Raw genomic sequence first — 18,694 nt, 5'->3', positions numbered from 1 at the left:
AAAAAATTCACAGTGACCACTCTCTATGTAAAAAAATTTGCTCCTCTCATCTGCTTTGAAATTACACCTTCTCACATTAAATGCATGCCCTCTGGTACTAAACACTTCAACCATGGAAAACAATACTGCCTGACTACTCTAGACGAAGATGCTAGAGATCCAGAGCAAAGTGCTGGATAAACTAAGTAGGTCAGGCTACTTGAGTCCCGATGAAGGGTCTCGGCCCAACCGTTTATTCATTTCCATTGATGCTGCCTGACTTGCTAAGTTCCTCCAGCATTTTCTTTGTCAACTCGATCTATGTCTCTCGTGATATTACGAACCTCTATCAGATCTCCCCATAGCCTCTACCACTTCAGAGAAAACAACCCAAGTTTGTCCAAATTCTGCTTCTAACACACAGCCTCTAATCCAAGCAGCATTGTGGTAAACCCATTCTGCACCCTCTCCAAAGCCTCGACACCCTTCCTATAATGGGGCGACCAGAACTTCATCCAATACTCCAGTGGTGGCCTTACTAGAGTTTTATAAAGCTGCAACATAACTTCCTGACTTTTGAACTCAGTGTCTTAACTAATAAAGGCAAGCCTGCCATATTCCTTCTTAACCACCCAATCAACTTGTATAGCCACTCGTAAGGAACTATGAACTTGGATCCCAAGATCCCTTTGCTCATTAGCATTGTTAAGGGTATTTCCATTACTGCCTCTTTACAGTTGAACTTTCATTCATCTAATCCTTAACCCAAGATATAAAGTGGACAAGAGTAACACTGAAAAATCCACTAAATGTTAACATTGATTTCTTAATAATTCCCTTTCAGTGAGCTGAAGAATGCTTGTAATAAGGTCAAAGCAATTTGAATTGCAAAACATTATTTTTACTGGATCTGAGTCCACAAACTTCCGAAATAATAACCACTTACTGACAACTGGTGAATAACTTGGCTTATGATCCTCATGCAAATAGGAAATCAATGTGATAATATTTATAATAAATGTCAGATCTTTTGTAATGTATAATGATCACATTGGCTTCTCATACACATCGGGCTTGGCAGACATTTGTCAAAATGGCTTGAATACTCCATGAATATACTGACAGTTCAATGGGGAATCCGGGATTGCAGCGTAACTTTCTGCCGATTTTGATTCGGAAATTTGCATCTCACGTGCAATTGAGCTAATTTGATGGCACATAAGTGTCGTTACAAAGAAGGCGTGACAGTGCCTTTGCTTTCTTAGAACTCTGTATAGATTCACTGCATCACCAATACCTTTGAGAAACTTCTATCTTTGTACAGTGGATAGTATCCTAACTGGTTCTATCACAGCACGACAGGGAAACCGTAAGACCATAAGATATAGGAGCAAAATTAGGCCATTTGCCCATAGATCTGCTACGCTCTTTCATCATGGCTAATCCCCTGCCTTCTCCCCTCATGCCTCGACTACATAAGAACCTATCAACCTCTGCCTTAAACATACCCAGTGACTTGGCCTCCACATTTGCCTGTGGCAATGAATTGTGATGGAAAAGGCTACAGGATGTAGAAGAATACAGTCCAGTCCATCACAGGCAAAGCCCTCCTGACCATTTTTACAAGAAAGCAGCATCCATTATCAGTGACCTCCACCACCCAGGCCACGTCCTCTTCTTGCTACTACCATTAGGAAGGAGGTATAAAACCTGCTCCTGAACAGGTTTGGACAACTTCTTTCACCACTACACTGAACTGATTCTATTTTATTAATTTTTAAAAATAATGATTTGTAGAAGTTAGTAACCTTCTTAAACTTTGAATAAGTTTCAAAGTTAAATGTTGCAAACATTCATAAGACTTTAATTTCACTGACTTTTGGCAAGTCAGGGGAGGGGCCGAATGGCGTCAAACCAATTGTGTGAGTGGGTGTATTAAACGGACTCAGAGAATCTATTGTTATCAAAGCTCCCAGTAGGACCTGTGCACATCAAACAAAAATAGCTACTTACGCAGGGCATTTTTTAACAGCTGAATTACAAACATTGCTTTTACTTGCTGGTTGAATACACTGAATAATGCCATGACAGCAGGTTAACCTCATTTTAGAGTCGTGGAAAAGTGCAGCACAGAAACAGGCCTTTTGTCCATCTAGTCCATGCCAAACCACTTAAACTGTCTACTTCCATTGACCTGCACCAAGACCATAGTCCTCCATAATCCTACCACCCATGTACCTATCCAAACTTCTCTTAAATGTTGACATCGAGCTCGCATGCACCACTTGCGCTGGCAGCTCATTCCACACTCCCACAACCCCAAGTGATGAAGTTTCCCCTCATGTTCTCCTTAAACTTTTCACCTTTCATCCTTAACCCATGGCTTCTAGTTTTTGTCCTACTCAACCTCAGTGGAAAAAGCCTGTTTTTGCATTTACCCTATCTATACCCATCATAATTCTGTATACTTCCATCATGCCTCCTCTTAATCTTCTATGTTCCAAGAAACAAAGTCCTAACCTATTCAATCTTTCTATATAACTCAGGTCCTCCAAACCCGGCAACATCCTTGTAAATTTTCTCTGCACCCTTTCAACTTCATTTACATCTTTACTGCAGGTAAGTGACCAATACAATTTCAATATAACATCCCATCTCCTGTACTTAATACTTTGATTTATGAAGGTCAGTGTGCTAAAAGCTTTCTCTAACACCCTATCTACCTATGCTACCATTTTCAATGGATTATGGACCTGTATTCCCAGATCCCTTTGTTCTACTACACTCCCCAGTACCCTACTGTTCACTGTGTAAGATCTACCCTGGCTGGTCCGACTGAAGTGCAGCACATCATACTTGTCTGCATTCAATTCCACCTGCTATTTTTCAGCCCATTTTCCCACCTGGTCCAGATAACGGCTAGCACGAGAGGGTTTTAAGGTGCTTGGAAATAGGTACAGAGGAGATGTCAGGGGTAAATTTTTTTACACAGAGAGTGGTGAGTGCATGGAATGGGCTGCCGCCGATGGTGGGGGAGACGGATACAACTGGGTCTTTTAAGAGACTCCTGGGTAGGTACATGGAGGTTAGGAAAATAGAAGGCCATGCATAACCCTAGGTAATTTCTAAAGTAAGTACATGTTCAGCACAGCATTGTGGGCCGAAGGGCCTGTATTGTGCTGCAGGCTTTCCATGTTTCTATAGTTCTATACTGCTGCAAGCCACAACAGTTTTCCTCGCTGTCCATTTCACTCATTACACCATGACCTTTTCCTTTTCTTCTCCAGCCCTTGACCTTTCCCACCCACCTGACTTCACCTATCACATTCCAGCCAGCCTATTTCCCCTCCCCCACCTTTTTATTCTGGCATCTTCCCCCCCTTCCTTCTCAGTCCTGAATAAGGATCTCGGCCCAAAATGACGACTGTTTATTCATTTCCATAGATGCTGCCTGTCCTGCTGAGTTACTCCAGCATCGTTTGTGTGTGTTGCCAGAACTTTCTTTGTGGGGTGGCTTGAAATCGATAAGCAGTAGGATGTCACTGTGAAGGAATGTTAACAACATTGTAAGAATCCACAGCAGCTTTACTCAGCTACCACCCCTGTCCATGGATGAAGGTACATGGATCTTCTCTCTATCTTTTTCACTGTGGAAGCATAGTTCAAATGGAAAGAATGAGACCCTATGAACATTTCCTCATCTTAGGTGACAAATGCACTCCAATAAGTCATTTGTGATGGGCAACGGAAGCAAGTTCACTGTGGTGCTGGATTTGCAGAAGTTCTGAGGAGGAATGTCAGTCACTTGTATACACTCCACCCCATCCACCCTCCCACACTGGGCAGAAAGGACAATTCAAGCTTCTGATATCACAACTGGAATACATCACATACAAACACAAGTACCTGATATCAATGGGCAGACCCATGTTTGGACAAACCTAAGTTTGATGGTTTCTGGCTTTGCTGTTATTCGTAGAGGCAAAAAGGAAGGAACAACAGGATTTCAGAGCATGTGATCACCATTTCAAACTGTAATTTCCACTACCTTGCAATTGACAGAGTGAAGAATGGCATACCTCAAAATGAGATGTCACCATCCACTAGTATTGTTTCCAATAAATACAACAACAAGCATTATTCGAAACAAGCATATAAATCATAATATAGATTGATCTGTAAATAGAGAACAGTTAGCAGAACTGTTCAGTTTTAATGTTGGATGGTACAGTATATGCACAGTATCTATTTTTTGTTTTCTTATATTGAATATTCTCAGCCAAATTAAAGGGGAAGATGTGATATAACAGAGGTTTTAGAACCAGCACAACGTTGTTGTGATTATCAGTTGGAAAAGAGTACTTGTGAGGGCTACAGCAGATGCAATCTCAATGGCTCTTCCCACGGCCTTAGATCACCTGGACAATACAAGCACTTATGTCAGGATGCTGTTCATTGACTATAGCTCAGCATTTAACACTGTCATTCCCACAATCCTGATTGAGATGTTACAGAACCTGTGCCTCTGTACCTCCCTCTGTCATTGGATCCTCGACTTCCTAACCAGAAGACCACAATCTGTGCAGATTGGTGACAATATCTCCTCCTCACTGACGATCAACACTAGTGCACCACAGGGGTGTGTACTCAGCCCACTGCTCTACTCTCTCCATACCCATGACTGTGGCTAGGCATAGCTCAAATACCATCTATAAATTTGCTGATGATACAACCATTGTTGGTAGGATCTCAGGTGGAGATGAGAGGACATACAGGAGCGAAATATGCCAGCTAGTTGAGTGGTGTTGCAGCAAGAACCTGGCACTCAATGTCAGCAAGCCAAACACCTGATTGTGGACTTCAGAAAGGGTATGACAAGGGAACACAAACTAATCTTCATAGAGGGATCAGAAGTGGAGAGAGTCAGCAAATTTAAGTTCCTGGGTGTCAAGATCTCTGAGAACCTAACCTGGATGTAACATATTGATGCCACTATAAAAAAGGCGAGACAGCAGATATACTTCATTAGAGTCTGAAGAGAGTAGGTTTATCACCTAGAACACTTGAAAATGTCTCTAGGTGCACCGTGGAAAGCATTCTGACAGGCTGCATAATTGTCTGGTGTGGGGGGAGGGTGATATCGCACAGAACCGAAAGAAGACACAGAAAGTTGTAAAATTAGGCAGATCCATCTTGTGTACTAGCCTCCAAAGTATCCAAGACATCTTCAAGGAGTGGTGCCTCAGAAAGGTGACGAGCAATTTTAAGGACCCCTTCACTACTCAGGTCATGCCCTCTTCTCATTGTTACCATCAGGTAGGAGGTACAGAAACATGAAGGCACACACTCAGCGATTCAGGAACAGCTTCTTCCCCTCTGCCATCCGATTCCTAAGTGGACACTGAACCCATGAACACTGCCTCACTTTTTTAAATATATATATTACTTCTGTTTTTGCACTGTTTTTATTCTACTCAATATACATATATATACTTACTGTAATTGATTGATTGATTTTTCTTTCCATATATTCATATATTGCATTGTACTGCTGCTGCTAAGTTAACAAGTTTCACAACACGTGTCGGTGATAATAAACCTGATTCTGATTCTGATGTCAAAATAGTTTCTCTCACGGAGCAGCACATATTTAGCTGTCAGCTTATGATTGTCCTTCCAGTTGTCATTTGAATATTTGTGTATAGAGCTCATACGTGGTGGCCAAAAAGGTCAATACTGAACCTATCAGCTGGGAACTAGTTTATGCACTGAATCCTCATCCAGTCTCCACTCCAAGGAACGGTGGTGCTCAGGGAGAAGATCCAGGCCGTTGGAATTGGAATTTGATGATTCCAATGTGCTCACATGTACAGGGATACGGTGAAAAGCTTGTCTTTCATACTGTTCATGCAGATCAGATCATTGCACTGTGTGTTGAGGTAGTACAAGGTAAAAGAGAAACAGAATGCAGAGTAAAGTGTAAAAGCAACAGAGAAAGTGCAATGCAGGTAAACAATAAGGTAAAGTCCTATCGAGATAAATAGTGAGGTCAAGAGTTTAACTCATCACACAAGGGAACCATTTAGTAGTCATGACAGACTGATAAGAAGCCACCCTTGAGTCTAATGAAAGCATGCTTTCATGTTTTTGCAAACACGAGGAAATCTGCAGATGCTGGAAATTCAAGCAACACACACAAAATGCTGGTGGAATGCAGAGGCCAGGAAGCATCAATAGGGAGAAGTACTGACGAAGGGTCTCGGCCCGAAACGTTGACAGTGCTTCTTCCTATAGATGCTGCCTGGCCTGCTGCGTTCCACCAGCATTTTGTGTGTGTTGCTTTCATGTTTTTGTATATTTTTCTGGATGGAAGAGAGGAAAAGAGAAAATGTCCAGGGCTGGGTGGGGTCTTGCATTATGCTGGCTGTTTTACTGAGGAAGGGAGAGGCACAGACAGAGTCCACAGAAGAGTGGCTGCTTCTAGTCTGGCTTCTGCTGTGCATTTATCAAGTCAGAAACGTCGCATTAGTCAGCCTTGTACACTCAGCAAATCGACAGTGGCTTGAACTGCAAAAGTGTGTGGTTCTCAAATGCCAATCAATGGCCATCGAGTCAGATCTTCGCCAGTCGCGCTGCTGGGGTCCATCTCAGCTCCATTGGTGATCAGACCATCAAGCAGCTAATTACATCACACTCTCCTTCCAGAGCACGGATAATCCTATCCTTCGAGAGAAAGTTAAAGGATCTCACAACCCATGCATTCAATAATGGTGCTTTTCACTAATTGCCCAGCTGACACCTTACAATAAAATCATTTAATACCCAGGATAGCCTTCAAAATATCTTAAGACTTGTCTGAGAGAAATCCTTTAGCTTGATTGTTATTGGGAAACACTGTCAATTACTGTGTTAAAATACCTGAGTGTGATCTGCTGAAAGAAATAGATCAATAGAGATTAAGAAAAATACTAAGAGATCTTACCTAATAGTTCATAGAGTGAGTTTAGAATTGCTCTCCAAGACTCTCCTGCTTCCTTTCCAGCGACATCAGTGAAATGGGCCGCACTACTATACATGTTGAGACGATCAATGCACTCAAGAACAAGGTTAATCATTCCCTGAAAGAGAATGAATAAAGATAACTCCTCAGATTCTCTTCCCTGCCATTTATCCATTAAACTTGCTTGGCACTTATTTATTTCTCATGCGACAGCGTTATCACCAGATTGACATTAGACAGGTTTTAGAATAAAATGCTACAGGCGTGAGTTGCATTTTGTACATGCAGTTTTTCAAGCATAATGCATTAGTATAGCCACCAACTAAATACCTTGGCACAGAACGGTAATGAGGGCTCAGGTATTTCCAAAGGTTAACTATTTACCTCTTCCTGGAAGAGATTTTGTCTGTTCTTCAATGCTCTCAATCTGTTCTGTTTCTCTTCATGTTCCAGATGTTCATCAGGTGGCTGAAAGTAGCCAATCAGATCCTGCAGACTCAGGCTGACTGATTCAATGGGTAAATCAACAGCTGTGGACTTTCCTTGTTTGTTGAGAGCATCGAGGCCACTGAAAATGCCACAAATTTCTTATCAATACAACGTCTAAAAGTATCTTAACTTGTGAATCAGTGATCCCTTTTGTTTGTGGACACATCCGGTAACCGAGGACTCATGGAACATCGAACACAGAATAAAGATTAGCCAAGCAGATTATGTATGGGATGTAGCTTTAATATCCGAATATTGTTTTAAAATAACTGGAGAATGGTGAGAAATAAAGAAGTAAATTACATTGTTAATATGGTAGAGAGTGTAAAGTAGCCTTTGCTTATTTTTGACAGATCTTAGCCCCAGCAATGCTATTCAAATGCTGAGATATCTTTCTGTAGAAATTAAGCTGCACAAAAAGCCTCTCAATGCCTGATAACAGTGGATGCCTTTGCCTAATACACTTTTCAGGAGCCAAGCAACACCTTAATCAGTCCAATTGGCCAGACGATGTGGATAGAATCTCAGATGGCAACAAGAAGGTGACTCAAACTGAGATAGATCAGCTGGTTGTGTGGTGTCACAACAACCTTACACCCAACAGCAGCAAGATCGAGAAATTGATTGCGGACTTCACGAAGGGGAAATTGGAAGAACACACATCAGACCTCATTGAGGGGTCAAAGGTGGAAAGGGTGAGCCGCTTTAAGTTACTGTATATCAGCATCACTGAGAATCTATGCCAGGCCCAACACATTGATGCAATAACAAAGAAGGCATGCCAGTGGCTCTACTTCATTAGGAATTTGAGGAGATTCAGTATGTGACCAAAGACTTTTGTAAATTTGTTTAGGTGGACAGTGAAGAGCATTCACCATATCAATTACATCACAACCTGGCTTGTTGATTCCAGTGAACAGGATCGCAGGAGACTGAATACTCAGCCAGCTCCATATGGACACAACTTTCCCCATCATTGTGGATATCTTCAAGAGAAAGTGCCTCAAGAAGGAGGAACCCACCACTAAGGACCCACACCATCCAGGACATGCCCTCTTCGTATCACTACCATCAGACAGGAAGTACAGGAGCATGAAGACACGCTCTCAGCAATTCAGAAGCAACTTCTTCCCCTCCACCATCAGATTTCTGAATGGTCCATGGACCCATAAATGCTACTTTATTGTTCCTTTTCTACACTATTTGTTTAATTTTTAATTTATAGTAATTTTATAGCTTTGTACTGTATTGCTACTGCGAAACAATGCATTTCGTGTCAAATGTCAGTGGTAATAAATCTAATTCTAGTTTTGAAGTTCAATGTTAGATTAGCTTAAAAGTGCTTAACATGCTCATATAGTTTGCTATCTGCTGTTTTAATGAAGGAATCAAGACATTTTAAATAGACCATAAGATCAAATAAATAAATAGATCAGTGGTGTCTTTTTAAATCATGAATAAACAGCAAACCAAGGCATTAAACACCATAAAGTACAATCCTTATATACATGAAAATCAGGCATGGTGTGTTTCACGAATGTTAGCTTTCTTGCTGGTGTAGAAGCTCCTTCAAACTTCCAACAAAGTGTACATTTCCACATCTTGTACTGACTCCAAACAAAGGAGGAGCTGGTGTTTTCAAAGCTATGCAGAGAAATCTCTAAAGTTGCAAAGACTCCAGGAACCCATCCTACATCTAACAGAACCTCAACTGGAACTCAAAATCATACCTAATAAATCTGTTGAAGAGAAAGACAGTGCTGCGTATCACACGCGCAGTCCTCGATTCCTCATGCTGAGAGCGGGAGAGAGTCAATCCATCATCCATATGACCTTCATGATGCATTATGGCCTGAAATAGTCAAAAGCACAAGGTAAATATTGCTTATCACCCTTCACCCTTCTTTTGAATTCAATCCTCATTTTGAATGAGTGTCACCTCTGAATTCAGACAAACTCTCTGTCATCTCACACAAGCACAAATCCAGAGCAAAACAGCACCATGAGTCCAGTACTAAATGTGACGCCCACTGTGAAATGGCTGATGAGGAAAAGAGTATAACATCACACTCAGAGTACACGTTTACTTCCAGGGGTAACTTGAGGCACATTGTATGTGAAAGGATTCCATCCTCTCTTTAAATTTTCTAAACCAACACCAGGAGACATCATGCTTGAGCAGTCATCTCAATGACCATGATATTCATGAAGGCAAACTTATGAGCAATGTGAGAAACTCAGCCATGTTAGTAAATCCAGGTCAAAAAACCTACTTTACGTTGAGCCGTTCCCATCCGAGCTGACTTGGCATCTACAGACTGATAGGTGAGCCATAGTCCAGTGTCTACATGCTGGATAAAGCACACAGAATCACCATATTTTATCTCTGGAGATCCCATGCCTTCCACTTCTTTTCGTATTCCTGCATCCAGTTTTTCCTGAAAATGAATCACATTGTTCTTAAACATTTCTTCAGTTACAAAAAAGGCTAATTTACAGATGACATTACAGTGTCACAGAAGTCAACAGAGTGAAATATCTTGAGAAAAATACTGGAATTGCCATAACTACACCAACCAAAGCATTTTAAACTCATTTTAGGACCAACTAGAGATCAAACATTTCCAGCAGTATCCACATCTGGAGAATAAATAAATTTAAAAGGTCCATATGCGATATTTTGCATATAATAGAAATTATTCACTCACCCATACCCTAAGTTAAACTGGCCTCTGTATTTCATTATAACTTCCATGGGTTAAAATTAATGAACAAAGACAACTTTAAAATAATGGACAAAGACAATTTTTGTGATTGTTAGTGGTCAATGAATATCATTAACTTTCCAGCAGCTTAATTTATATTGAGAATTGCAATTCTTTCATTCTTCTTTCTCCCCTGGGTTCAAGATAAGGATTCTAAATTGCAAATGGAAATATCTTCTCTCAGAGGTTAGGAATATTTGAAATTCTCGGCCCCACAGAGTTGTGGAGGCTGAATTATTGCATGTTATAGGCCTAGAAGGGCAGAGAAGTTTTGAATTGCAAGGGAATTGAGAGTTACAGGGCTAGGCAGAGAAGTAGTGCCTTGACCAAGATTAGATCAGTCATGATCATATAGAAAGGGAGAATGGCCCAAGATTTACTCCTGCTTCATTTCTGTTGTTGATAATTTTCTAACCTATTTCTAGTAATACTAGCAGATCCTCCTCTCTATCTGCTTGTCATCTCCCACCACTTTCTCCATTACATTTTATTTACCAATCACATATACCACCACGCTCACATGATGGTGTAAGTATAGTCAACAATTCAAACAACTATTGAATCCAGAAATGAATACAACTTGCAGTGTATTTTTAATTTTATTTAAACCCTGTGAAATTAATAGATCACTGTCCTCTTCGCTAGTTAGGACAGTTTCCTGAGCTCTGCACAATCAGAAATGAAAATGCTACAAGAACAGCAAGTTTGGACCAACAATTGCATGTTAGGAAATAGCAGCCACAGCAAAATAAAATGGCTTTGATAGTAATGTGAACTCAGCTTTATCCTCAAGATGCATTTCAACAAAGAGAAATGAACAAATGGAGCAATGACTATGGTTATTGAACTATCTGAGAATTAAGTCCCAATTGATATCCAAGTCCTAATGACTTAACCTAATCAACATCACAGCAGTGCACTTGGCTTCAATAGATCCACAGGAGGAAGACAAAAGGCAGGAAGGACTTGTGCAGTTCCTGGCTACTCTTACAAATACTGTCTGCAAATGAATGGGTGCAGAGGTAGAGCCGGGTGTTGTGCAGCTGTTCTTTTGGCTCCATTATGCCAAATGGATGATTCTGTGAGGTATTAAACAGCAACAAAAGGATAATGGAGTTTAAAGCCACCCTTTGTTATGTGTTTTAAGTGAAAGATGAAATGACACATGCACTCAGGTACATGGAAGATAGGAGCTTGGAGGAATATGGGCCAAACACAGGAAATTGGTGTCAGCTGGATGGTCATTGTGATTGGGCCAAAGGAGCTGCGTTCATACTGTATTGATCAGTGACACTCCGTGACTCCATTAAACTCCTCTTCAAAATAGATCCAATTTCAGAAAAGTTCCTCGATATACCTATTTTGCTACACCATATGTCGTGTACATACAACAGGATAAATTCCAAAGCAGCAGCGCAGAATGTTTACAAAAAGAAATCGCAAAATAATAGGTAAAGCACATCCATCATCATGCATTGTGGTATTCAAAATAAGTAACCTAATTTAAAAAGGAAGTCATCTGGAGGATTTTATTCTTGAAGAAATTCAGCCGGGAATTAAATATGCAAAAAGGTTAGAATTAACATTTGCAGTAATTATGGAAACAAATTTTGTACTAAAAATGTAGTGTAGAATTAAATGTAGGAGGAGGTATAATGGGAATTTTTTGAACAGTCCCAGATAGCTGCTCTAAATGCAGTGGAAACAAGAAACGGAGAAGGGTCTGCATATTCCATCAATCTTCCCTCATCATCGCCAACAAGAGAAGATATGCAGATGCTGGAAATCCGAGCAACACACACAAAATGTTGAAGCAACTCAGCAGGCCAGGCAGCAACTATGGTTTCACTTATCACCTTGAATTTCTTCCTCCCCACCCTACACCTTCTTACTCTGACTTCTCAAATTTTTTCTCTAGTCCTGATGAAGGGTCTCAGCCCAAAATGTTGACTGCTTACTCTTTTTCATTGATGCTGCCTGGCCTGCTGAGTTCCTCCAGCATTTTGCGTGTGTTCCTTCATCATTTCGTCAACCAGAACCCCCACCCTTTAAAGAAATTCCAGTTGTTCGTGGAATGTTCTTGGCTAACATCAGTAGCATTTTGAGATAATAAGCAATTCTTTCTTGCATGTAATTTTTCAGGAAAAGCTTTGGTAAAATTTAACTGACCATGAGTTATTGAATACAGAGAAGTGCACATAACCAGTGCTGCACTGATGTGTAAAGGGGGAACATTGGATTTCATGAGCCACACTGACAAATGGCACATTTTTATAAAGGTACTACAATTTCACAAGAAGCAATAACGCACCAGTTCATTTGCAATTGTGTGCTGATTACACTAAACTGGCAATCAGAATACAATAAAAAATCAAACTCAAGGGCCTTTTGCATTGGTATTCTGGCATTCATATTAAATGTATTCTCTCCTTGTAATCAATGAGTGCATAAAGAGAAAACGTTTCCATTCTTTACAGGAATAAAAACTGTTCATGGGCCTGTTGCCAAGATATCTCAACAAAAAGGAAACAAGAACAAATATTAAACCATTTGCTGAGTCAATGGGGATCTCAATTAGGTGAAATCCTACTATTATTGCCTATTCCTAACTGCCTGTGAAGTGATTTACATAAGAACATAAGAGATAGGAGCAGAAGTAGGCCAATCGGCCCCTCAAGCCTGCTCTGCCATTCAACAAGATCATGGCTGATCCAATCTTAACTCTAGTTTTCACCGAATCCCACAAGGCAAAAGTGCCAACCAACAGGGCACCATGCCGCCCATTTTATTCTGAGGACATTACTCTGGACTTGAAGTCCAGACTGTGTAGGGATCAACCAGATGGGATTTTATGGCAGACCAGTACTGTAGGTTCATGGTCACTATTTTAGAATTCATTGAAGTTAAATTTCTCAGGTACTGTGGTAGGATTTGAACTCTGGGTTATCTAGTCCATACTATGCTAACCATAGCCTAATTTTCGTACTCTGTTGGTGCAACAACCAGCAGAAATAAATTCCCTTAAAACTTCCCATAAAATCTTGAAAGCTTCAATCCAATTATCCTAAATCTTTTAAATGTCAGAGAATACATACTAGTTATGAAATTTCTCCTTATTTGGGCTCCTGAAGTCCAAGTAACATGCAGATAAATTTGTAAAGCACTCTAGATATCTTCATTCCTGATTATCTTGGCCTGAGTTGATTACAGTACATGGATCTCACCTAGCCAACACTTTGTATAGCTGTGTCAGGGCTTCTGCTTCTACTGTAAAAAGGCCTATATAGAGTGGACATGCAGGGGATGTTTCCAATCAGGGGAGAGTCCAGGACCAGAGGGCACTACCTCTGCACCAAAGGACATCCCTTTAGAACAGATTTGAGAAAGAATTTCTTTAGCTGGAGGATGGTGAATCTATTGAATTCATTGCCACAGACAGTCATTGAGGAGGCCAAGCCATTGAGTGTATTCAAAGTGAAGGTTGGTAGGTTCTTGATTAATAAGAGTAACAAAGGTTATGGGGAGAATGCAGGAGAATGGGGTTGAGAGGGAAAATAAATCAGCCGGAATGGTAGAGCAGACTCCATGAGCATCTAATGGTCTTATGGTCTAGCCCTTTATGCCAAATTTTCATATGTCCTTCAAATACTTTCTGTGTTTCTTGTAATTTTTTGTAAATACTTGTAAATTTCTTGTAAATACTTTCTAAGTAATTTTCACAGGTTGGGCAGGGTACGGCCATTAAAGGGTCGGGTCGTCTCTCCTTGTGGCCCAGGCTCTTTTGATCGAGGTCCTTCAGGCGCTGCCCTTCGAATGTGCTGGTGCCTTTGTAGACTGCCAGGTGCCAGGCATTGCAATCTTTGGCCAAGGCCTCTCAAACAATCACAAGGATATTGCATGCCTTCAAGGATGGTTTCACACAGTCTTTATAGCACTTTGTGGGGCCTCCCTGCTTCTGGTGCCATGTGCCTGCTCGGAAAAGAATACCATCTTTGGAAAGTGGTTGTCTTCCACCCGGACCACATATCCAATCCATCGAAGTTGAGCCTTCATGATCAGTGCCTCCGTGCCAGAACTCTCAGCCCTCCATAGCACTCTCAGCAGAGGCATCACTGACGTCATCATTATTCCCAATGGACTTCCAAGAAGATGAAATTTCAATCATTTATATTCATGAACCATAAAATCTCTTTAGACTTTTTCTGCTGCTCACCTTTTAGGCATAAAACTCATGCATTTGCCATTCTGTTTTCCAACTTCCACAATCTATTAATAGTTCTGTTTTGTTTAACACTTCCCTCTGTACTGCATACAATGTCTCCTTTTCTTGTGACATTGGCAAATCTGGATGTACGATCATTTTTCACGTCACCCTGAGCAACAAACATGCACCAATCGATAACCCCAGCAGTCAAATTCTGCTAATGTGCGCACTTGTCCATTATCTCAATTCTATATCTGAACAACAGTGGTAAACTATTGCATTGGAGACATTTTCAAAAATATTTACACATTTTCTTTAATCATCAGATACTTCCTGAGTCAAACTTCTAACAAGCTTAAGCATGGTGTTACCTATTCATTGCTATGACTTCACTTTTCCTTTGTTATACCTTGTGTTTATGTTGATAATGAGAAACAGATGAGCTTTGATCCATCATTAGCAAAACAGAAGTTAAATTTTACAACTCGTCATTAGCCAATATCCTTTGTTTACTATATAAATCAATACCATTTTGATGTCAATTGCCAATGTCCTCTTTCAGTTCTTGAGCCTTAATATTTCACAGAACCTTTCTATGTAGAGTATCGTTAAGAGCTGAGATTCAATGCAGATCGCCATATAGGCTAATTAAGCAATGCATTCACAACAGCATTCAGCTTTAATAATAAAAAGTGAGTAACAAATTGAAAAGCATCTGCATATGTCAGCATGTGGGTGGGAGGGGGCATCTGTGTTTAAAATAAAACCTTTAATGTCCAACCTATCAGTTGAGGCTTGCCTTGAAGAACGCCCACACTAGATGGATCTTATTATAAACCACTTGAAAAGAATCCAAGACAGACGTAATAGGAAGTGAGGTGCTCCAAATAGACACATTAATTCACCAACGTGAACTCAGTTGTGCCACTGACTAACAATTATATGTAATCCCTAATTCGAAGCAAGAATAATATCCACCAAAAAGCAGTTCGGTTTATTTAAACTTCAGACAAACACATATGTTGAAGTAGAAACTGTGCGCTGAATCATCTTTGATGTAAAAAGTTTTAGTCTTGCTATTTAAAACAATAAACTAGTTAGGAGTTCCAACTCCCAGCACAAATCCAGTATGCAAGCAAGGCATAATTTGGGAATTATCACATTTTATAGCAGTGTAAAATGTAATCACTGGTTAAATGATTCTAATTCTTTTTCCTTTCCAATGATCAGTAGCAGTCACATTCAACAGGTTATGTAATGTAGCTTATATTATAACTAAAATAAATTTCATAACTAATATTAAAACACCCCCAATAATTTCTTCTTAATATAAATCCACGACCTCAAACTTGTGCAACACACACAAAATGCTGGAGGAACTCAGCAGGCAAGGAGCAGCATCTTTGGGAAAAAGCACAGCCCACGTTTCCAGCCGAAACCCTTTGGCAGGACTGGAGAAAAAAAAACGAGGAGTAGGTTTGAAAGTTGAGGGGAGGGGAGAGAGAAACGCCAGGCGATAGGTGAAACTTGGAAGGGGAGAGATGAAGCAAAGCACTAGGAAGTTGATTGGTGAAAGAGACAGAAGGTCATGGAAGAAAGAAATCGGGGAGGGGAGGTGGCGGGGGAGGAGCACCAGAGGGAGGCGATGCGGCGGGAAAGGAGATAACATGAGAGAGGGAAAAGGGGATGGGAAACGGTGGTGGGGGAGAGGAATGACTGGAAGTTTGAGAAATCGATGTTCATTCCATCAGGTTGGAGGCTACCCAAGCGGAATATAAGATATTGATCCTCCAACCTAAGTGTGGCCTTATCACAACAGTAGAGGAGGCCACCCTCACCATTTCCCATCTCCTTTTCCCTCTCTCGTGTTATCACCTTGCCCACCCATCACCTCCTTCTGGTGCCCCCCTCTCCTTTTTTCTTTCTTCCATGGCCTTCTAACTCTTTCACCAATCAACTTCCTAGTTCTTAGCTTCATCCCTCCCCCTTCAAGTTTCACCTATCACTTGGTGTTTCTCTCTCTCCTCCCCACCACCTTTCAAATCTACTCTTCAGCTTTTTTTCCTCCAGTCCTGCCGAAGGATTTTGGCCCGAAATGTCAACTGCGCTTTTTTCCATAGATGCTGCCTGGCCTGCTGAGTTCCTCCAGCAGTTTGTATGTGTTGCTCGGATCTCCAGCATCTGCAGATTTTCTCTTGTTTGTGATCTCAAATTTGTCTTTTTTTTAAAATGGTATCTGCTTCCACTACTGACCGATCAGTCCAATCTGTACTGTTATCACCTTCTTTGTGGACACTTTTTTTAAAGGACAAGTCCTTAAGTGTCGGCTCAAGTTGTCTGTCCAAGCTTTTAAGCACATTGTTCTGGATTCTGGCGTAAACACATAAAACAGTGTCAAAAGCAAGATGATGACATTAATCTGATCAAAGTTAGACCATAAGACCATAAGATATAGGAGCAGAAGTAGGCCATTTGGCCCATCGAGTCTGCTCCGCCATTCAATCATGGGCTGATCCAATTCTTCTAGTCATCCCCACTCCCCTGCTTCCACCCCATACCCTTTGATGCCCTGACTAATCAAGAACCTATCTATGTCTGCCTTAAATGCACCCAATGACTTGGCATCCACAGCCACTCATGGCAACAAACTCCACAGATTTACCACACTCTGACTAAAGTAATTTCTCCGCATCTCTGTTCTAAATGGACGTCCTTCAATACTGAAGTCGTACCCTCTTGTCCTAGAATCCCCTACCATGGGAAATAACTTTGCCATATCTAAGCTACTCAGGCCTTTTAACATTTGGAATGTTTCTAAGAGATCCCCCCTCATGGTCCTGAACTCCAGGGAATGCAGCCCAAGAGCTTTCAGACGTTCCTCATACAGTAACCCTTTCATTCCTGGAATCATTCTCGCGAATCTTCGCTGAACCCTCCCAATGTTAGTATATCCTTTCTAAAATAAGGAGCCCAAAACTGCACACAATACTCCAAGTGTGATCTCACAAGTGCCTTATAAAGCCTCAACATCACATCCCTGCTCTTATATTCTATACTTCTAGAAATGAATGGCAACATTGCATTCGCCTTCTTCACCACCAACTCAACCTGGAGGTTAAACTTTAGGGTATCCTGCACAAGGACTCCCAAGTCCCTTTGTTCGAGCACAAAGCAACTCAGACATGGATAGGGTAGAAAGAGAGATTTTGTCAAGGTGCTAACATCACGTACCAGAGGGTGTATTTCTAAGGTAAGGGGATGAAAGTTTAAAGGCAATTTACAAAGCAAGTTTTTCTTACACAGGGAGTGATAGGTGCCTGGAATGCCTTGCGAGGGGAGGTGGGTGGAAATAAAACAATAGAAATATTTAAGAGTCATATCGACAGGCACGTGGACAGACAAGGAGACAAGGAATGGGAGAATACAGACCAGACCATATGCAAGCAGACAGTATTGGTTTAAATTGACTTCTAGCTAGGCACAGGCATAGTGGACCAAAAATGTGCTGTACAGTTCTGTGCTCGATATTCTGCATTAATTACTCGAACATACCTTGGATGATCTGAAACAAAAAGCTGTGCTTTTTATATCAGCTTTCTCTTTGCCCATCAGAAGAAGGCCTTTGTCATCAATGAGACTTAAGTAGTTTCCAGTTGTAACATGTCTCAGTCTGAACGGCTGGCCCCATCTGATATGGCTTCCACTCCATCTGCAAGAAGTCAATTACAACAGATGAAGCAGTGACAAAAGATAGATACTGAAATTAATCTGATCAAAGTTCGAGTACAAAGCAATTGAGGCATAGATAGGGCAGATAGTCAGAATTTTGGTCAGGGAGGCAATGTCAAGTACCAGAGAGCACAGTTTTAAAATTTCAAAGAAAAAAAGGTTGTATGGCTCTGTAGAAAGGGCAGAGAGTAAGACCAGCTACATTGCTCTTGGAGAGAAGCAGCATACAAATAACAGACCAGTGGCTTTCCTCCATGCTGTTATCATTCTGTGAAAGAAAATTATTTGTGCTAGAGTGCCAAAGTGGTGCTGTCAGTGACAGAAGTGCAGCAACAAACAGTACAGGTTCCTACTGTCACTGTGTGGATGACAGTAGTAGCCTGTAACTTAAATTGGTATCATGGTAGGCAGAGACATTAGGGGCCAAAAGGCCCATTTGTGAGCTGAAAATGTCGTAACAGTGCTTAGTCAGGACTGACTGAGACCTTGTCTAGTGATGCTTTATGGGTAGACCAGAGGAATTAAAAA

At 40.9% G+C, this 18,694-nt stretch overlaps 1 protein-coding gene across 2 annotated transcripts in view; it reads right to left on the bottom strand.

Annotated features, from left to right (window-relative positions):
- ryr2a (ryanodine receptor 2a (cardiac)) overlaps window positions 1–18,694 on the bottom strand; it is a 727,422-nt gene that overhangs the window by 404,774 nt on the left and 303,954 nt on the right. For both annotated transcript variants that reach the window (XM_073050574.1, XM_073050575.1), the window contains exons 10-14: window positions 17,990–18,146; window positions 9,742–9,906; window positions 9,199–9,320; window positions 7,364–7,547; window positions 6,962–7,097 (exon numbers count right to left, since the gene is read on the bottom strand). In XM_073050574.1, the coding sequence (XP_072906675.1) occupies window positions 6,962–7,097; window positions 7,364–7,547; window positions 9,199–9,320; window positions 9,742–9,906; window positions 17,990–18,146 (764 nt within the window). The remainder of the gene's footprint in view (window positions 1–6,961; window positions 7,098–7,363; window positions 7,548–9,198; window positions 9,321–9,741; window positions 9,907–17,989; window positions 18,147–18,694) is intronic.

The sequence above is a fragment of the Hemitrygon akajei genome, chromosome 7 (assembly GCF_048418815.1).
Source record: "Hemitrygon akajei chromosome 7, sHemAka1.3, whole genome shotgun sequence".
In the NCBI taxonomy this organism is placed as follows: domain Eukaryota; kingdom Metazoa; phylum Chordata; class Chondrichthyes; order Myliobatiformes; family Dasyatidae; genus Hemitrygon; species Hemitrygon akajei.
Note: the sequence above shows the minus strand (reverse complement) of the source record. Positions and strands in the feature narration are given on the sequence as shown.